Raw genomic sequence first — 22,726 nt, forward strand, 5'->3', positions numbered from 1 at the left:
ACAGGAACTGGCGAATAAAAATAGGTACAGGGCCCACAAAGACCCCACTCATGAGTGTAAGGACGACATGATGGCACCAAGCTGTGTTGTAGGCCTTACTAAGACCGAAGAAAACTGTGATAAGACAGCAGTGCCGAGAAAAGGCCTGCCAAAATGTGGTTTCCAATTTAAGAAGATGACTTATTGGAGTTGTGCTTCCCAAAAGCCATACTGGTAATGAGATAAAAGGTCCAGAAACTGAAGGACCCAATTGAGCAGACAGCCCACTGTCCGTTCTAGTAACTTGCAGGGGACACTGGTCAGGTGGACTGGTAACCATCAATGGACGACAGATTCCTGCTGGGCTAAATGACAGGAACCACTATACTGTCTCTCCATTGAGAGAGGAAAATGCCCTGGAGCCAAATACAGTTAGCCACCTGGAGGAGATACAATTGGTGTAGATGGCTGAGGTGTTAAAGCAATTGGTTATGGATGGAATCAGGGCCAAGAGTTGAACTGTGGGAAGAAAAAGATCCCATTCAGCAAAAGGCTTACTATAGGACTCTGTCTGACTAGGGATAAAACATAAGCGTGAAGCTTCAGCCCACTATTTCCGGAAGAGGAATGCAGCTGGATAGGATGCTGACACTGATGCTGTCACAAAATGGGTCATGAGGTGTTCAGCGAGAACTGATGGACTTATACAAAGGCCACCTGGAAGGGCGAGGCCCGGAATGGACAACCTTGGAGGGTGTGGAGTGTAGCCCACCCCTGTAATGAGGGGAAAGAAGATCCAGGAGGAGACAAAGTGTTCCCAACATGGTGAATGTGGCCCGTCTAGCGGGGAATGGCAAGACAAGCAGTGCCAGTTATCTTAGCGGACAGATCATGGATGATTTCATCAATACAATCTTACAAAGAAAGTAGAAACATTATCTTGGAGAGGTGTAGAGGCCAATCACCACGATAGAAAGCCCAGCGGGGTAACCTGGTCATTGGGAGGCAGGAAGGTAATGAGACAATCAACAGGAAATTGTCATTATCACAGAGGTTACTGTGTGGCAACCAATGTAAGGAAGAAAGAACGGGAGGGTAAGAGAGCGGAAGATCAACGGCAGATTTAAGAAGGCAAGATCGTGATCCCCAAGAAACTGGTTAATGAGGAACCCCCAACAAGACGAAAAGCTACTGCCCCACAAAGGGTGGTGTGCATTAAAATCTCCATAAAGGAAAAAGGGAGAGGGGGGAGGGGGGAGTTGCCAAAGGAGGGCAGTTAGGGCAGCAGACATATGTGGCCTGCAGGAGGGAGATAGAGATTGCACACTGCGACAGCAGAGTCCAAGTGGACCTGGATGGCAACTGCTTCCAATTGGATACAAAGTGTGGTCCATGTACTAATAATATTTATATGGACCAATGTGCAGACACCGCCAGAAGTCCTCAAAGGGCCAATCTGGCTCCGACAAAGCACAGAACCCAAGAAGGGTCAGTGAGTGAGCATTAATAAAATGACACTTCTGGAAAATGACACAAGCTGATGAGTAAAACGCAATAAGGGATTGCAAGTCTAGCAGGTGGTGGTAGTGTCCATTACAGTTCAACTAAATAAGCATGGAGGGGATATCCAAATGAGAGGCGAACGGGCTGGTGCTGATCACACAACTGGGTCACCATCCACCACCAACAAGGATGGGCTGACATCCATAAATAAGAGGTCAGGTTGTGAGCGGATAGATGGCACCTCCAGCGCACAGGTGGGATGGGGAGGGGCCTTGTCCGTAGACTTATGTTTCTTCGTCTTCTCTTTCATAGTGCGCACACACGAAGGCGAAAGCTTTACTGACTGCATCAAGAAAGACGAAAAATGTAAAATAATGTTTCACAATGTTCAGTACATTACTAACAAAATACAGAAAATTGACGAAATTCTAGGAGAATGTAAACCACACATATATATTGTGAATGAACTTGGATGTAAGTCTGAAGAGGCTCGTAGTTTTAAGTTAAACAATTACAAAATTGTGAGTGCATACTACAGAAAGATACACAAGGGTGGGGGTGTTGGCATTTTTGTTAGAAATTCCATACATTGTGAAAAAATTGACTGGGTTGACAATCTTGCAATGGAGCTGGCCTTTGAAGTAGCAGCTGTAAAAATGAAGGTAGGCAAAAGCAGCCTAATAATTGTACACCTGTATAGATCACCAAATAGTGATGTAGAAGAGTTCTTTTACCAGCTAGAACAACTTCTGAATAAACCATCAACAAACAAAAAACAGGTAATAATAACAGGAGATGTAAACATAGACTCTTTAAACTATACTGGTAGTACAAATTGTCTTAGATATTCTGACTTATTGCATTGCTATAACTATAACAAAATATATGATGAACCAACCAGAATAACACCTAACTCACAATCTTGTACTGATCATGTTCTTTCGAATCTAGATAGGAAACATATAGTGGTAACAGCTGTTGAAACATCTCTCAGACCATACAGGTCTATCCATAGAAATTAATACAGACCACAAAATAGTTCTGCATAGTGACCTACAGACTTATAAATGGAAGATTAATTATAACTTACTTAGGAAAGAGCTTGCTGAGAGAGAGTGGGATAAGGTATATAGATCACAAGGTATTAATGAGAAGTGGGGCCTTTTCTATGAAATATTTAACCATAGCTTTAATCAGGCACGTCCAACAGTAAAAAAAAGAACTAAAGAAATCAGATCCCACAAATAAACTTAAAATTCCCCCAGAAATACATAAACTAAAGGAAAATATGAAGGACCTTTATGTGCTGTTCCAAGAAACAAAATTGCAGTACTTCCTAACAAAGTACAAAAGCACCAGAAAGACATACAGGGAATCCCTGAAGAGACTAAAAGCACTTCATTATGCTGAACAGATAAGAAAAACTAGTAACTTTTGCAAAACAGCCTGGCATATTGTAAACAAAGAATGTGAACATAGAGAAAAACCAGGCTGCAGCAACATTGCATTGGAAGAAAATGGAATATTGTTGAATGAACCAAAGTCTGTATGTGAGGCCTTCATTAAACATTTTAGTAAGGCATGCAGAGAAGAAAAAGATGAATCAGCCCTGAAAATAAACACAGTTAAAATGAGTAATTAATTTTTCTTAAGGAGTGTAACAGAGTTTGAGGGCATGAATATAATCTCAAAACTCAAAGTAAAATCATCTAGTGGCTGGGATGACATATCGTCCACACTACTTAAAGAATGCAAAAATGAGTTAATAAAACCAATAACACATCTAATTAACAGTTCAACTGGCCAGGGGACCTTCCCAGAGCTTTTAAAAATCACTGAGATACAACCAAGTGTACAAAAAGGGTGTTATCACAGACATAAATAACTACCGGCCAATCTCTTTGACTTCAACACTTGGCAAGCTGCTTGAAAGAATAAGTCTAGATCAAATGGAATCCTTCTTCTGTAAATACAAATTATTAAACAAAACACAATATGGGTTTCGAAAAGGACAATCTACAATAACAGCATTAGCAACTTTTTTCCATGAGCTACTGAACAGGCTGGATGAAGGAAACAAAGTTGTAGTGACTTTCCTAGATCTGTCTAAAGCATTTGATTCTGTGAATCATGCAGTACTGTTATCCAAGTTAGAAAATTACGGGATAAGAGGAGTAGCTCTAAAATTACTAAGTTCTTATCTCTGTGATAGAAGACAGGGCACAAAATTAAATTATAAGAATGAAAGTAAGATCCAAACAGTAAAGTCAGCATACAGAACTCTCAATTGTGGAGTTCCCCAAGGGACCATAATGTTTGTAAAATAGAACAAGGAAAATAGTGTAAAGAACAGTGACACCCATAATTACAATACTCGAGCCAAAAGTGACTATCATAGGATATAGACTAACAAGAAAGCTACAGACCACAGTCCATATGTAACTGGGAGACAATTCTATAATAAGTTGCCAAAAAATATAAAGCAACTCCAAGGCAATCTCTTCAAGGGCAAGTTGAAAAATTTGTTAATAAAAAGATGTTTGTACTCATTAAAAGAATTCTGAGCTGCAGCACTGTTAGTTTATTCTTTTACATACAGCAGTATATTAGTGGTGGTATTGTTATAATTGGCTAATTGATGTATATAATCATTATATGTATGGAGTGATATATAATGTGCTTATGTGTTTATAACATTATTGCATGGAAAGATTTACAATGTGCTTCTTTATGTATATATTCATTCTTGGAATGACATGATATTGATATAACTGTCCAAAAAGGACAATGTCCAAGACTGTAAAGTTAACATGGAAAAATAAACATTATTATTATTATTTCTTTCTTGTCTCAGACCTTGATCAAGCGTGACTTCCTTTTAACTGTACGGTATATGTTACATTGCATTTAGGAACTTTCGGGTAATTGAACAAGTGTCAATAATTACAGATTTCTGTAGTTGTATATATAAGTTTGGATGTAGCTGTATTGCATTGATGTACTGGTGGATATTGTGTGGTATGACTCCTGTAGTTGGTAGTATAATTGGTATAATGTCAACTTTATCCTGATGCCACATGTCCTTGACTTCCTCAGCCAGTTGGATGTATTTTTCAATTTTTTCTCCTGTTTTCTTTTGTATATTTGTTGTATTGGGTATGGATATTTCGATTAGTTGTGTTAATTTCTTCTTTTTATTGGCGAGTATGATGTCAGGTTTGTTATGTGGTGTTGTTTTAGCTGTTATAATGGTTCTGTTCCAGTATAATTTGTATTCATCGTTCTCCAGTACATTTTGTGGTGCATACTTGTATGTGGGAACATGTTTTATAAGTTTATGTTGTAAGGCAAGCTGTTGATGTATTATTTTTGCTACATTGTCATGTCTTCTGGGGTATTCTGTATTTGCTAGTATTGTACATCCGCTTGTGATGTGATCTACTGTTTCTCTTTGTTGTTTGCAAAGTCTGCATTTATCTGTTGTGGTATTGGGATCTTTAATAATATGCTTGCTGTAATATCTGGTGTTTATTGTTTGATCCTGTATTGCAATCATGAATCCTTCCGTCTCACTGTATATATTGCCTTTTCTTAGCCACGTGTTGGATGCGTCTTGATCGATGTGTGGCTGTGTTAGATGATACGGGTGCTTGCCATGTAGTGTTTTCTTTTTCCAATTTACTTTCTTCGTATCTGTTGATGTTATGTGATCTAAAGGGTTGTAGAAGTGGTTATGAAATTGCAGTGGTGTAGCCGATGTATTTATATGAGTGACTGCTTTGTGTATTTTGCTAGTTTCTGCTCGTTCTATAAAGAATTTTCTTTAATTGTCTACCTGTCCATAATGTAGGTTTTTTATGTCGATAAATCCCCTTCCTCCTTCCTTTCTGCTTAATGTGAATCTTTCAGTTGCTGAATGTATGTGATGTATTCTATATTTGTGGCATTGTGATCGTGTAAGTGTATTGCGTGCTTCTAGGTCTGTGTTACTCCATTTCAGTACTCCAAATGAGTAGGTCAATATTGGTATAGCATAAGTGTTTATAGCTTTTGTCTTGTTTCTTGCTGTCAATTCTGTTTTCAGTATTTTTATTGGCCTTTGTCTATATTTTTCTTTTAGTTCTTCGTTAATATTTGTATTATCTATTCCTATTTTTTGTCTGTATCCTAGATATTTATTATTATTATTATTATTATTATTATTATTATTATTTGTTATTATTAGCAGGCTTCTCCAAGATTTGGAACTGAAATATGGCAGGTGAACTTGGCACATACAGATTGTGTGTCCCGTGGCTGAATTGTGGTAGCAGGCTTCTGGCCTGAGATGTGCCAGGGGGAGGCATCCTGGGAGAAAGCCCCATCACTGTTGGGCACTAAGAAAGGTGGACATTTCCGTGGCCAGGCAGGGGCACCCGGAGGGGAGGTTATCAGGACTGGACTGGGGCGAGGGGGGGGGGGGGGGGGGGGGAAGGAGGACTGCACTGTGCACTGGGGTAAGGAAGAGGGATGGAGGGAAAAGTATAAGTCCATGACACAGGATGAAGTCAGTCAAATTTATGACGAGTCTCCGTGTAAGATACTCTTAATAAGGTGAACAAAATGAACGGCCTATCATTTCAAATTGGCCACAATTCATCAGTTTTAAGGATGAGATCCCTATGAAAAATGACTCCCTGGACCATATTCAAAGACTTGTGAGGTGTAATGGACACGGGAACATCACCAAGATGATCAGAAGACGAAGAGCTGCAGATTGGTTGGCAGAAGATGTTTTGATGAAACCGGCTACATCTTGCTGAGAGACTCCACTTTGCGAAACCCGTCTTCGATATTTATCACAAAAGATAACAGCTTTATGCCCGTGAATGTGTCCCTATCAGTTCTAGCACAGATCAGGTATCGCGGAAACCATTTTACACCAAAAAAGAGCACCTGGCCCACCTCCCAGTGTGTAGCCAGAGAAGGGAAGGCCGCAGAGTCATAACAAACCAAAGCGATGGCTGTAGATGAAAGGCCCAATTTCTCGAGCTTCAGGCCTGATACCATCCACTCCAATGAGGGGTGCTCCCCATGGTCACCACCCAACCATAGTAAGTGCTGCCTGGCACACCAGCAGTTTCCAGGAGTTCTGATACTCTGGAATGACAAGCAACCACTCCTAGGCATTCATGGGGATGTAACAGCTCAGGTATTAGAAATGGGATCCCTGTGTTGTTAATGGCTTAGTCACATGGGTACATAATAGCCCCACCACACAGACCGGCTACACATGATGGTCACCCAGCAGTGAGGGGGTGGGGCAATGGCAGGAAAGGAAGTAGGGGAAGGAAGGAGGGAAAGGAATCCACGCTGTAGACACTAGGGAGGGATATCACCCCCAAATGGCTCACACTACGGAGAGAAAATTTAGAAGTGGGAGGGAGGGGCATGGGGATTCAAATGCTGCCCGGGAAGGAAGAATGGGCTGCAGTAGCTTGAGGCCCTACGCACGAACTCTTGAAAGAACTGTGGAGCCCCCGGGAAGGGGGGGGGGGCATTAATACAATATAGCAGCACCTTTATCCTTGATAAAAGGTTCAATTTGGTGAAGAATAGAGTCCACAGATTTCTTTATGTATGTCATACCAAATGAAGCTATCCATTAGTGATTAAATCTTGTGAAACTATCAAATTGTGGTGATGCTGCTGATTGTTCTATTCCTTCTACTGTATCATGTGTTCACAGACATTTTCTGAAAGATACAAGATTTTGTGCTTTTAGTGAGCCAGTTGATGAGGGGCACGGTTCATGAATGTCTGTTAAACCAGCAAGGTACGTGAACATGTTGGTTGTCATCATGGAAGGCTGGACTGTACAATGCATACTCATCAAGTTGTAGAAACAGTAGCAACACTTCGCCGTGTTCACAAAACCCAGAATGAGCGGAATCCAAATCATCATAGAACTCTCTCTGGCTTGAATTGCACACTCCACATGCTGCTCTTGATGTTCAGTATCATTTGAATAGGAGCATTTGTGACTTATCAGGCTACACTATATGATTCCCATCAGTCACTGTCCACTTTATTTCGTATTTGGCCCACTGAAGTAGTACAACTTTGTGTGTTGTCATGAACAATGGCCTTGCTAGGTTCCTGATTTCAAATTTCCACTGCAAGCAGATTCACCTCTAGTGTTTGTTTGGAAACTGAGGTGGACCTCCAAGTACTGACAGAAGCAACTCCTGTTGTGTCTGAAACTGCCCGTCACTGGCAACTTGTGAAACTCTTCTCTGGTCGCCGTTGGATTAGCACCTTTTTACAACCACTGCCCTTACATTTTGTTACATGGATCTGAATGTACATCATTCCCTGTAGACTGGGTAAACAGTCTATTTTGATACAGCAACAAATCAGGAAACTTCAGCCACAGTGTGGTCACAGGAATGCTTGAACACAATAGCTGCTTTTTGCCACATTAACCTATTTTACTGCACTAATTTGATACAAATGGCTCGCACATAGAAAGCACTTCAATGTTCTGACTGCCAGCAGTGGAGGGTCACATGGGTGCCTGATAACAGTTCTGCATTGTCTACAGCTCTCCAGCGTGATCATTGTGCTCTTTTAAGGAGATGAGAGATATTTTATCTGGTCAGCTTATGTTGCCCAACATGAGACCGAACATGGAGCAGGTTTTCTATGGTAGAAGATACATAATAGCAGGGAACAAATGACAACCACTTACAATGTTTTTTTTTAGATATGCATGTGGAATTTGAGGAACTGTGGGAGTGGGTGAGACTCACGAGGGAGCAGTAACGGCTGCGCAGAAGCAAACCCATTTCTGGCGTTCTGCGCATGACGTCACTGAGGAACAGCTCTTGGCGCACGCGAAGTGCACGTATGAGCTTTGTGTTGTCGTGGTTCATCCGTGTTGTGTTTCGTTCGTGTTGTCGTTTCCGTTTGGTTATCTTTGTGCAGTGAGTGTTTGTCCGAAGTATTTGAGTGTGTGGAAGCAATGCCAGGTTGTGCTGTTGTTGTCCGTAACTCTCACAATTGCAATACAAAAGGGACTGAAATAGTGTTGCATTGTTTCCCACATGATGAAAGTCTGCAAAAGGTTTGGCTTTCAAAATGCTTTAGGAAAGATCCTGTGAACGTAGGGAACACTAGAATATGCTCTCGTCATTTCAAGGAAACGGATTATATCCGGGACTTACGTTCAAAACTGTTAAATTTACCGCGGAAACTAATCCTTGAGAGTGATGCGTATCCATCTTGTAATTTGCCTTACAGTAGTAGCACCAGTGATAACACACCGATTGCAATAGAAGAAAGGAAAGAACGTTTTAACAAACGTGAAATTCGTAGAAGAAGCCTAGAGACTTTAAAGAAGCTCTCACCATTGAAGAGGAATGTTGACAAGTATACATCTACAGATGAAGTTCTTTGTAGTGATCCACAGAGTCACTTTACAGAATTCTGTAGAGTCACTACAGAGGAGAAATGCTCATCTAAGGAACATGTGCATGAAGTTGCGAGCACGTAATAAAGATCTTAGAGGTCAGCTGTCCTCAATGAAACGACGTCTGCATGAAGAAGAATTTAATAAAAAGGAACTTGTGTCTCGTGAAACTAATCGAATATTGGGCAAAATATTTTCACCCAATCAAATTAGAAGTTTGTTGCACGGTTCAAAACGGGTTCGATGGGGCAAAGAGGACATTTGTAAGTCTATTACTTTACGTGCTTTTTCACAGAAGAGTTACAATTTCCTAAGAGAAAAACTCTGATATCCTCTAGCTGCAGTGTCAACCTTGCATTCTTGGATTAATCGCAGTTTCAGTTGCCAACCAGGAATTTTGAAGGATGTTTTAGTGATGATGAAAATGCAGGCTGCAGCACTGACTGACAGGGAACGTATTTGTGTTTTGTCATTTGATGAAATGAACATTGACAGTAGAATTTGTTACGATCAGCAAGATGACAGGATTCTTGGACCTCACAGTAATGTCCTTGTTGTCATGGTTCGAGGCTTGTTTGCAACGTGGAAGCAGCCTATCTATTTCAATTTTGACGTTCAGATGACAGCAGCACTCTTGAACGAAGTAATTGTTTCCCTGGCCAGCATTTGCTACAATGTTGTGGCTGCAGTAGCAGACATGGGTGCAAAGAATAGTTCTGTCTGGAAGGAGCTTGGCATTACTCATGAAAATACTTGTTTTCCACACCCATGTGATTCTCTGAGACATGTGTGAGTGTTTGCTGACGTTCTGGGTGTTTGCTGACGATCCCCATTTGCTCAAACTCTTAAGGAACCACTTGCTGGATCAAGAAATAATGTTGGAAAACAAGGCTGTGACAAAAACTGTGTTCGAGAAACTGTTAGTTTTGGACAGTGGCAAGATGAAAGTATGTCCCAAGTTATCTCAGCAACACATTACAGTGAAGGGCAGAGAGTGACAGCGAGTACGCTCAGCTGCTATCAAATACAACTGCACAGGCAATTCGGTATTTGATGCCTGAAGAAGGACACGCCAGTGATTTCATACAGATGGTGGATGAGACTTTTGCTGTACTTAATTCAAGGACAAAAGAAAATAATAAATCACTAGCCTGTGGATTTGGTGTCAATTTTCAAGCCCAAGAACAGTGCCTACATAAATTTTCTAAGTGTTGTGAGAAGATGCGTGTTGGCAACTCAAAGCATCTCCTACCCTTCCAGAAAGGATTTTTGAAAACTGTTCGGTCACTTTTGGGTCTGTTCAGTGACTTAGCTGTTTACAATATTGAATATATTCTTACAGCAAGATTAAATCAAGACTGCTTGGAGAACTTTTTTTCTCTTATAAGAGGCCTTGGACGTTTTTATGATCATCCATCACCAGTCGAGGTAAAGAGCCAGATAAGACTGTTGTTGTTGGGAGCAAACGCTCATGATATTCCACTTTCAAATGCATTGTCTGTTGAGCCAGATGAAGAAGGAAGATTCGTGACTGAAACTGTTTTTGGCAATATCCTGCCTGATATGTCTGAGGCGTTGGCAATGGTTGAAGGAGAGAAGGAGATAGAAGATTTAGATTTTGGAGTAGGAGAATCGGATGTGCCTCCAATGTCACTGGCTTCTGATTGTAGCACTGAAGGATTTAAATATCTTGCTGGATATGTAGCTTATCGATGCAGACAGTATGACAGATCACTGGCCACACCCATTGGGGAGTTACTGACACTGCATGAGGAGACATCGAGAGGATGGCTGGGCATGGTTTCTCGTGGGGGTTTGCTTGTGCCTTCAGAAACGTGGCTCGAAACAATTAGCAAATTTGAATTAATTTTTGCCCAGATCCATGGACACAACAGTTTGTCCAGGGAAACTGGTGTCATCAAGAACCTGTGCGCTATACTTATCGAGCGATTCCCCACTATTCACCCAGAAATCATTAAAATTTATGCTAGGATGAGAACATTTCTTCGACTGCGTTGGCTGTCTGCAAAGGACAAGTCGAAGAAAGCAGTTGCCGCTCAGCAACGGAAAGCAAGGAAGTGGTATTTGTCATCGCTTTAGAATGTAAATAAACAATATTTGTGAAAGTTGAATAATATACAAACTTAGAAGTGAAGGTCCTCTGACTGTGTTTGTTTCACAACTAGCAAGACTCTACACTGACAGTGTCAAGGATTGGCTTATTGTTTCCCACACAACATACCAACTTTGCTGAACGGCGGACTCGGTAAGTTAATTTACCACTATTTCCTGTAAATCGTATTTTGCAGCACTTTTTTTGATTCAATGCCCTTTTATATAAGTGAATTTTAACAACTAGGGCAAACATTATACATCCACCTTGATAAAATATAAGCCAAAGGTTTGAGGTGTGAGAAAATTAAGAATGTGTGTGCGCGTGTGCGTGTTTGTGCGTGCGTGTTTGTGGCAGTTCAGGTAGGTAATTCAAATGCTTCCTACAAATAAGGCAATTGCATAATTTCTTGAGTGAAAATGACAGTGTTTTTGTAGACATGATGTAAACAGAATATAAATGAGAGTTACATAGAGCTTGTCTACAAGTTAACACTTTACCCAGAGCCAAAGTTAGAAAATTGAATGCTCATTTCGAACGTTTACTTCGTAGAGAACTGCAAAACAGACTGTACTTTGCACTTATTTTTGTATAGTTTGATCTATAGATGCTTTATTTTATTAAAGTCAGCACTCAGCAGTGTATGTCTAAAAGCTGGACAAGTTACAGAATATAGCAGTAACTTTCTAGAAATAGCAGAATAACAATTTACCTTTTACTATTTCTGTAGAAACTGAAACATTTCACAAATACATCGCGTAAATGGGCGGGCTACGATTTGTAGTGCTGTTCCAGAGGTAGCGGCGGTTCCTTCGTGATGTCACAGCCTCAGCCAATGGCAGGACAGAACGCTTACTGCTCAACCTTATTTCTTTTACAGACCTTGGGTGAGACTCACCAATAAACAGGGAGAAAGTAAGAAATTTGAACAGCCATCCACTGGCAGAAAAGTAGATTACTTTTGATCAATTTAAGGAATCTGACTGACCCTGGTGTCTCTGGAGGTACAGAAAAAAATGGGCTGCTCGCACAAAATGTAGCACTTATCACTGATCTACCAAGTCGTCTGAAATATACACACACATTTTGCATTGAAATATTTGCTGGGTGATTAACTTCAGCCATTTGCTTGCTAACATTAGCTGCATAGGTGAACCCTATGGGGTTGGTAAGCAGCGAACATCCACTGTCTGCCACATTTATGACAGTGAGGGCCTTTGTCTTCAGTTCCAGGCAACCTAAGAGAAGTTGCTGAAAACATCATCTACCAGCACAAAAAGGGAGTGCATGCATCTTCATTGAAGGTTGGAAACAATTTCTCACTGAGTTTCATGGAACATTTACAGCTTATACACAGGCATAAGAAATGACATTCACAGACTCATAAGGAATAAACTACGCAAAATTAACCTAACACTCCCCATGCCAAGCACTCTGTGAAGACCAGGTACTCACTTTACCTTCTTATTTCATTAAAAGCACAAATTAATAATGCATTTGTTTATTTTAATCCATATGTTATTCAAATAACCACTTCTGTTTCCTACAGGGTGATTTTTTATACTGTGTACAAACTCAAAGGATTAATTAATGAGAGGATAGGGGAACAAAAAAGGTCTAATGAACTATGCCTGGAAATGCACGGTCTCCTTGCTAGAGACCATTTATTCAATCATACTTTGTTACAGAGACTGCAGTCTAATATGTACTGTACCATGCAGCCACAGTAACAGTATGCATGGTTTTCTCCTATAGTATCGTACAGTTCCTCATACGTAATGCCCTAGCACCTTCTCCTGCCTTAGTAATTGGTAATGTTGTTTCTGACTCACTTTTCTTGCTGACTCCCCTTGTGGTGGATGTGATACAGCATTGTACACAATAGTTCCATAATCGAATTGAGAGCTTGCTGACATGGTGTTTAATTACAGAAGGTTCAGAAGGCGTATCCCCACTGACTACAACCACAGCATCCAATGTTTGCAACAGTGTTTCACCATCTATCTGAGACAGGGTCATTTAGGAAGCGGGATATCATGAATGGCGTACCCGAAATGTTTGGACACCAGACTTGGTGATATATGTGATTAACACTGCGGAAGGTGACTGCAATGTCAGTACCAGGCAGCTGGCCCACCAGTACAGGGTAAGCCAGATGACCGTGTGGTACATTCTCCATGCTAATTGTTACTACCCTATCACTTAAAGTGTGTACACGGCTTACTAGTCACAGACTTCCCACATCGGGGGCAGTTTTGTCACTGGTTTCTTCAACAGGAACCAGGATTCTGAGATCTGTTTCATCCATCCTATTCACTGATGGTGCCACCTTTATGTGGAGTGGTATCTTCAACTTTCATAACAGTAACCTGTGGTATGCAGAACCCCTGTGGTATGATGACAGTCAATCATCAACATCGGTGCAGCTGGAATGTGTGGGCCGGGATAATTGACGACTGTATTTTGGGACCAGTCTTCCTTCCATGTCGCCTAACACGCCGGAAATATTGGCATTTCTTGTGGATGACTTTACCTCACCTGCTGGAAGAAGTGCCATTAATGATTCTAAGGGTTATGTGGCTCCTACATGATGCTGTTCCAGCCCAGTTCGCTGTTAACGTCCAGACGCACCTCTATTGTGTCTTCCCTCATTGGTGGATCCAGCTGCATGGCCTGCTTGTTCACCATATCTCAACCCACGCGATATTTAACTATTGGAGTATTGCGTATGCAGAGCCCATTCCATATGTGGAGACACTGGAGCAGCGTATTCATGCTGCCTTTGACACTGTTCAGATGCAGCCTGGCTGATGTGAACTTGGGAGACATTAGATGCTACAGCGTGTACACACATGCGTTGTGGCACATGGAAACCACTTTCAACATATACTGTAACTGTGGCACGTAATAGACCACAGTCTGTAACAATGTATGATTGAATAAATGGTCTCTAGCATGGAAACCTTGCATTTCCGGATGCAAGTTCAATAGACCTTTTTTGTTCTGTGTTCTCTCACTGATTGATCCCTAGAGTTTCTACACAGTGGGAAAAATCACACCGTACAAATATGATAGTTGATGATTTACCTTTTGGCAGCCTGAATCCAAGCAATCATTAAAAATGGCTGATGACAGGTGTGACAACACACAATTTTTCCCTGTGTTGGGCTAACAAAGTGTCAACGAAATAAATGTGGTCATACACTACTCATTAAATACATCTAATACTTCACTTTAGTTTTTAGTCTAGGCAAATAAATCACCAATATACTGCTGCAGCAGATCACAAGGAACATGACTAGAGTGAATACTTAAAAATAATCAAAATATATGGAACTAACTGAATAGAAGTGCTTAATGAGAACTAGAATGAATACCGTTCTTTCAGTATTTAACCAACTTCTCTGTTGTGCTATTTATTACTTAGTGTACACCAATGGCATGATGTTAACATAACAAATAGTCTCATGTTTTTCTTTATGCAGATAAGAAAAGTATAAATGTGGAAGACCAGAATACAATGAAGTGAATGAGACAACAGAATAAATACAAATATGCTCATTTACTGATCTTCAATTACAATAATACAACTGCACTAAATTTTTGACACAAAACTGATGTTTGGATGTAATCCAAGAACAAAGAATAAAGGGAGTGGGAGTAGGAGTAAGAGGAGGGAAACAATGATGAAGTGAACAGCAAATTCCACAAAAATTAGACTCCTGTAAAAACATAAACCAGTGAGGTACCTCACTGACCATCAAAAACATTAATGCTGTAAAATTGTCACAACAAAATGCTCATGAAATACCTAACTCATGTTTAATAACCTGATTGCATGGAAATTTATCAACAGTGGAAGAAACATAAAAGGAAATGAATCTTAAAATGAAAATTACACCATAAACTTGAAATTATGCAACTGTAAAAATTACATACCCCTTGATAAATGACGTAAGATTCTTCAGTATTGTACGGGACGCCTGGTCAAGTAAGATACTATGAAACTTATTCATTTCTTGTAATGCATGAATAAGTTTATTCAAACAAGTCATAACATCAACGTCCTCTCTAAAATATGTACTCAAATCCCATAAGCTGTTTGCAAAAGCACTGAAACAAAAAAAGGTAAATATGAAACAGTTATCAACATTCCTTATCATACACACCTTCATATAATAAAACGGATGCCTTTTGAGCTGCTGAATAATTCTTTCTGAATACAGACAGATACGACAATCTGATCTAATAATCAATAGGCAACAAATACATAATGCTAATTCTTTTAGAAGACCTAACTGGATGTAATGTATGCTCCAGGTTAAGTGCACTAGGAACATTCCTGGGCACGTAATATATCAACGATCTGAAAAAGGTAAAGCCATCGTCAAAGCTTCTGACTATGTAATATATTAATGAGTTAAAAAAAAGTGAAACTGTCATAAAACCAAAGGTTGGTTTGAACATCAAAGAGCCTTATCAGGCATGGTCCTATTCAAGGTGATATGCTGTTACCTTTTACAACCTTTGAACCCCCTGTTGTGTGGTGATCCACTGTTTAAATGTTGATTCGATTCTGAGCCAAGGTGCACCTCTGTATTTTTCACAGAGCACTGAAGAGGTCTCCTCAAGGGAAAAGGGAAATATGATTTCATTTTAAAAATTATCTTCTGTTCAAACTGGTCTGACAAAACCTCATAAAACTGTTACATGTGACAGGAAAAGCCATGCAAAGATAAGCAGATGTGCCTGGAAGTTACACTGATGGAGGTGTCCTAGAAATCATGTAAGTCTTCTAACAATTAAAAAAAAGAGGCATCACCTATATAAGGAGTTTTGTGCACGACATTCCCTTTAATAGAGGTGTCACTACATACTGTTTGCTGCAGAGCTCCCATTCATTAAATGAAACACTGTACGGTCTTGTGCATTGAAGGGTAAGTAGTTTCACTCCATCAAGTGTTTATGTGTCAGGAATTTAGGATGGTAGTTATTGCTAGCGGACACTGCGATGAAGAGTCCCATGAAATATCCAACAACTACAGGGATCAAAGCAGATGTTGCCACTGAAGGAGATTACTGTAGATGGTTGGTGGCTGCAAATGCAGTGGAATCTAGAATGAAATTTTCACTCTGCAGCGGAGTGTGTGCCGATATGAAACTTCCAGGCAGATTAAAACTGTGTGCCGGACTGAGACTCGAACTTGGGACCTTTGCCTTTCACGGGCAAGTGCTCTACCAACTGAGCTACCCAAGCACGACTCACGCCGTGTCCTCACAGCTTTACTTCTGCCAGTACCTCGCCACCTACCTTCCGAACTTCTTTCAGGAATGCTAGTTCTGCAAGGTTCGCAGGAGAGCTTCTGTAAAGTTCAGAAGGTAGGAGGTGAGGTACTGGCAGAAGTAAAGCTGTGAGGATGGGGCGTGAGTTGTGCTTGGGTAGCTCAGTTGGTTTAGTACTTGCCTGCGGAAGGCAAAGGTCCCGAGTTCGAGTCTCGGTCCGGCACACAGTTTTAATCTGCCAGGAAGTTTCAGTGGAATCTAGTTCATACTCAAAATGAAGGGGTGTGGGCTCTCACAGATGACATACATTATTCTCAACACTTCTGCTTCCTTTTATTAAAACCGTGCCTTTGCTTGAAATCTTTTGAATGCTATTAAATGTTCAATAAAAGGATGGTGTTTGTGTCATTGAAATGCCCTTATATGCTCTCGGATAGTTTCAGCTTTTTTTCTGGCCACCATGGCATAAGTTTCCAGTTGGGTGGGCCTGGGCAATAGGTTATCACTGCTTCCACTGTGTGTACCATCATACCAGTAGTATCTTGTGCTACTCCTTTGATATCTTTCTCTCCACTGGCTTCAAGAGTTGCTTTGGAGGTGAAAGCTTGCCTGAGTTGGCTTTCCAAAGCAACCAACATAGTGCATATTCAATTGGTTGATAGTTTGAGAAAGAGAGAGAGAGAGTGATCGGAAACTGGTTGCTGTTGCAGAGGTTGCCATGGAAATTTCACTGGATCAAGAGTGAGATGCTTGGGCTGCAGACTGCAGTATCTATGGCTGAGTATATTGAGTGGGACATACTGAAATGAGCTGCGGCTCCATTGTTAAGTTCTCAGTTCCGAGATTAACTACTCTATTACTTGGCCCCTGCTAGACGTGTTGTTAGTGTCCCACAGAGGATTGAGGGCATCATAAAAGGAAGTCAGTCAAGCCCTTTCAAACGGACCAACCTGTCATTTATCTGGAGCGATTTAAGGAAATCAAAGAAAACCAAAATCAGTATGGCCAGATGTGCATTTGAACCATTGTCCTCTCCTGAATGGGAGTCCAGTATGCTAACCACCACACTGCTTTGCCTGGTATGGGCACTGCAGTCCTCCTATATGAGGAATGGTATCAACAGCTGTTACACAAGCTCCACTGGCTCGCGACAGTGTTTATCTGTCTGGGGGTAGTATGTAATATCTATTACCCTAACTGAAAGGTGGATATTGATTGCCAAAGCTTGTAATGCAGTGTTTATAGGCACCAGCTCATTGAAGGTATTTGAATGTGAGTGTGCACACTCCTCCAGATCCCTTCTCAGTATAAACACAATTTTTTACAACAGAATTTACAATTTTTAACATTATGGAGATGTGTTTCCAAGACACTGAACTAGGATCTGGGTGTGTAACAAATGGGAAATTGGAGTACAAATTACTCTGCTATTCATGTGTGCTTCACCTGAGTTTGTGTTTCTACATTGGTATTAATAGGTTCGACTTGAGCGAAGAGAGAGGGGGGCCAGCTCGACTGGCGTAACAGAATATGATTTCACTGTTGATTTTTTTTCCCTTTATATGCCCATGAGGAATCATTTTCAATGAGGATTTTCCAGTCTTGACTTCTGGAATGTCACATGACTGATCTTTTCTATCACTGGCTCTTTCAGCCACTGGTTGGCGCTAGACTGCTAGTCTCTTTCATTGTGGGAGAGAGGAACCCTGGCAGGTGTCCTCTCCTCTTTCCTGCTGATGACAGTTGTGTGTTTGGAGATCAGGGGAGCTGATGTCCTCTTCCTCAAATGAAATATAGGGTCTTAACATATGCTAGGGCCAGGAGTTGGTGTCTGAGATCTTGTTGTCGTGGTGGTGCTAGGTATGGATTTTGTCACCACATATGCTACATTTGAAGTTACATCAATTGGGTGGAGTCCTTCAAAATTTTTCTTACCATCTCAATACAAAAGGTGATCAAGAGTTTTATAGTCTTGGATTTTCTCCTCCCTCTTGAAAACTGGGTATGTTGGCAAACTGGGAGGAGACAGGGAAGAGGGGGTTGTGTTCTGTGCAGTTTATGCATGTTCCTCACAAGTTCTGCCCTCATGCACTGCCCTCAGGTATATTCATTAGTACAGTGGGAGGGCACATGTCCAAACCTTACACACCTAGAACTTTTCACAGGAGGAGGAAAACACAGTTTTACATCACACCCACAAACCAGGGCCATTTTTAGGTAAAACATTTCCATTGAAGGCTAGGATGAAAGCCTCATTGTCCACCCTATTATCCTCTGGTCCTCTGAATGCAATGAACAAATATACTTCGTACTGCTCTAGATAAGCTCAGAGCCCTTCATCTTTTTCTAACATCAGGTCCTTATGGAAGATGTTTGTTATAAGGAGTGATGGTAGCTCATATATATCTGAGCTTGTTCCTGGCCTGAAGTGCCTGTGATAGGTTAGCATTCAAAGTTTTTATCAACACATAGCCAATTCTCATTTTCTCTAATAGAAGCAACACCACAAAACCTGTCTTCAATGCAAAATGTGACTTCATTGTTGCAAAAGATCTCTATCAACTCTGGAAAATACCAAGAACTGGGCGGACTGTCTATCTCCAAGTCTCTTGCTCGACTCTCATACCATGGTGAGAAATGCCATTGCATTTTAAGTTTTTGCATTGAGATCTTGTTTCCTATCTGCTGACATGGCTGTGTTGGCATGGCCACCAGTATGAGAAAGTTTGATCCGTTTCATTCAGGTCGATCTGCCCATGTGACTCATTCTGACTGGAGGCTTGCCCCATGGATGTTACATCCCCCCTCCCCCAAATGGCAAAGGCTACCTGGCATAATAGACACTGCCCAGAGACTCAGATTGGACAGGTAACTACACGTCTGCATACACAGGGCATTAGCAGTCTGATCCCTGCATTGTCAGGGGGCTACAACTGAGGGTACATGATGATCCCCCCCCCCATCTTCACTAAAGATTACCTACTGCACTGTATTTCAGGTGCAAATGTTAAGTCAACTCCTAACACTAGGTGCATGGCATTACAGCAAATTGTGGACAGGTAATGTGCTACACAACACAGCCTTCCCATATGGCCTGCACTACTATGAAATTTAGAAAAGTGGAGGGGGGAAACTCTAAAAGGCAGACCATTAAGCGTGGAACCTTGGGCTCATGAGGAGCTGAGCGAACGATTGGTGAGATAAAAACTTACAAATAAAAATTGGTAAGGAGCTTCAAAAGCCCAATCATGAAGGATAAGTAATATATGATAGCAGCAAGCAGTGTTGTATGTTTTATTTAAGTCAAAAAAAGACTGCTACAGAAGTCTTACGTAAGTCAAAACAGATTGCTAGGAGATGTTGGATTGTTGTTTCCAACCTGACCTGATGATCGGTTGTGGATCATCCCTCCCAGAAGCTACACAGATCTACTGACAAAAGACCAGTGATTTGAGAACTCAGAATAACTCTTGTTCTACCATCCTTTCAAGTTGTTTGCAGAACATGTTGGTAAGGCTAACTGGCCAGTAACTATCAATGGATGTTGAATTTTTGTCTGGTTTAAGTACTGGTATGATGTGATGATTAATTCCATTGCAAAGTGTAAACACCTCCTTATTAGGTGGTCTGTGAATCACATTCATATGTTGGATCATCTGATGAGGAACAGACTCAAGTGTGGGGCCATACCTATTGTGATTTAAGAGTCTGAAGCAATTACCTGTCAGTTAAAGGTTCATCATATAATTCACAGTTATAGAGGTGGAGGGCTACAGGATAGAAGGATGTCTTCAACTTGTCTTTCATGCACTTGAGGCATAGTCAGGAAAGAGAGAGAGAGAGAGAGAGAGAGAGAGAGAGAGAGAGAGAGAGAGAGAGAGAGGGTGGGGGTGGATGCTGACACTGTCACAAAGTATTTCACAAAGCATGGAGTAAGGACTGGTGCAGTGATAGAAGTTCCACCTTGAAGGAGGAGCCCAGGTACAGTAGTTGATCTTTGGTGCTCCAAAGGACTATGGTGCTTGGTTCACACCTGAGATGAAGACATACATGTTCCCAATGAGGAGAGACAGCACTTCTGACATTACTGACATTACAAGCACTTGCATGGAGCCACTTAAAAGTGATGAGGGTAGTCTGTCAAGAATGAAATCTGGATTCCAGCGGCTATCTGATTTGGTGAAGGCTGCCGGTCTTGCTTACGAGATGAAGGCAGAGCTCACCATCTGCAGCATCGTTGACAGAACCGACTGCGGACCTTTGGTGCAGAGCCGGGTGGAGGGTCTGAATCAGAGGCTCAGACGGTTTTGCGACCATGTCTGCAGATTCCTTGACTTGCGCCATAGGGTGATGGGGTTTCGGGTTCCGCTGAATAGGTCAGGAGTTCACTACACTCAGCTGGCAGCTACACGGGTAGCAGAGGCTATGTGGCGTGGACTGGGCGGTTTTTTAGGTTAGAAGGCCTCGGGAAAGTACGGGGTGGGCTGCAATCTCAAAGGGTGCATGGCAAATACAGGATGTGCTTGGATCAAGGAACAGTCGGAATTGTAGTTGTAAATTGTTGTTGTTGTGCTGGAAAAGTCCCTGAGCTATAAGCGCTAATAGAAAGCACAGAAGCTGGAATCGTTACAGGTACAGAAAGCTGGCTACAGCCTGAAATAAGTTCTGCAGAAATTTTTATGAAGTCTCAGAGCGTGTTCAGGAAAGATAGATTAGGCAGAATTGGTGGTGGACTGTTTGTGTCTGTCAGTAGTGGTTTATCTTGTAGTGAAGTCGAAGTAGATACTCTGTGCGAATTGGTATGGGTGGAGGTTATACTTAACAGCCGAACTAAGTTAATAATTGGCTCGTTCTACCGACCCCCAGACTCCGATGATATAGTTGCTGAACAGTTCAGAGAAAATTTGAGTCTCGTAACAAATAAATACCCCACCCATACTGTTATAGTTGGTGGGGACTTCGACCTTCCCTCGATATGTTGGAAAAATACTTGTTCAAAACCGGTGGTAGGCAGAAAACGTCTTCCGAGACTGTCCTAAATGCTTTCCCCGAAAATTATTTCGAGCAGTTAGTCCACGAACCCATGCGAATTGTAAATGGTTGCGAAAACACACTTGACCTCTTAGTCACAGACAATCCAGAGCTAATAGAGAGAGTCATGACTGACACAGGGATTAGTGATCACAAGGTCGTTGTAGCTAGGCTCAATACCGTTTCTTCCAAATCCACCAGAAACAAACGCAAAATAATTTTATTCAAAAAAGTGGATAAAGTGTCACTAGAAGTCTTCCTAAGAACAATCTCCATTCCTTCCGAACTGACTATGCAAATGTAGACGAGATGTGGCTCAAATTCAAAGATATAGTAGCAACAGCAATTGAGAGATTCATACCTCATAAATTGGTAAGAGATGGAACTGATCCCCCATGGTACACAAAACAGGTCCGAACGCTGTTGCAGAGGCAATGGAAAAAGCATGCGAAGTTCAGAAGAACGTGAAATCCCGAAGATTGGCTAAAATTTACTGACGCGTGAAATTTGGCACGGACTTCAATGCAAGATGCCTTTAATAGGTTCCACAATGAAACATTGTCTCAAAATTTGGTAGAAAATCCGAAGAAATTCTGGTCATATGTAAAGTACACAAGCGGCAAGACGCAGTCAATACCTTCGCTGCGCAGTGCCGATGGTACTGTTACCGACGACTGTGCCGCTAAAGCGGAGTTATTGAACGCAGTTTTCCGAAATTCCTTCATCAGGGAAGACGAATGGAATATTCCAGAATTTGAAACATGAACAGCTGCTAGCATGAGTTTCTTAGAAGTAGATACCTTAGGGGTTGCGAAGCAACTCAAATCACTTGATACGGGCAAGTCTTCAGGTCCAGATTGTATAACGATTAGGTTTCTTTCAGATTACGCTGATACAATAGCTCCCTACTTAGCAATCATATACAACCGCTCGCTCACCGATAGATCTGTACCTACAGATTGAAAATTGCGCAGGTCGCACCAGTGTTTAAGAAGGGTAGTAGGAGTAATCCATCGAACTACAGACCTATATCATTGACGTCGGTTTGCAGTAAGGTTTTGGAGCATATACTGTATTCAAACATTACGAATCACTTCGAAGGGAATGATCTATTGATACGTAACAGCATGGTTTCAGAAAACATCATTCTTGTGCAACGCAGCTAGCTCTTTATTCGCACGAAGTAATGGCCGCTATCGACAGGGGATCTCAAGTTGATTCCATATTTCTAGATTTCCGGAAAGCTTTTGACACCGTTCCTCACAAGCGACTTCTAATAAAGCTGCGAGCCTATGGGGTATCGTCTCAGTTGTGCGACTGGATTTGTGATTTCCTGCCAGGAAGGTCGCAGTTCGTAGTAATAGACA

General features: G+C 41.4%; 1 protein-coding gene across 1 annotated transcript in view; it reads right to left on the minus strand.

Moving 5' to 3' along the window:
* LOC124789587 (arf-GAP with coiled-coil, ANK repeat and PH domain-containing protein 3) overlaps positions 1-22,726 on the minus strand; it is a 137,792-nt gene that overhangs the window by 81,279 nt on the left and 33,787 nt on the right. The window contains exon 4 of the mRNA XM_047256996.1: positions 14,985-15,158. Within this exon, the coding sequence (XP_047112952.1) occupies positions 14,985-15,158 (174 nt within the window). The remainder of the gene's footprint in view (positions 1-14,984; positions 15,159-22,726) is intronic.

The sequence above is a fragment of the Schistocerca piceifrons genome, chromosome 3 (genome assembly GCF_021461385.2).
Source record: "Schistocerca piceifrons isolate TAMUIC-IGC-003096 chromosome 3, iqSchPice1.1, whole genome shotgun sequence".
In the NCBI taxonomy this organism is placed as follows: Eukaryota; Metazoa; Arthropoda; class Insecta; order Orthoptera; family Acrididae; genus Schistocerca; species Schistocerca piceifrons.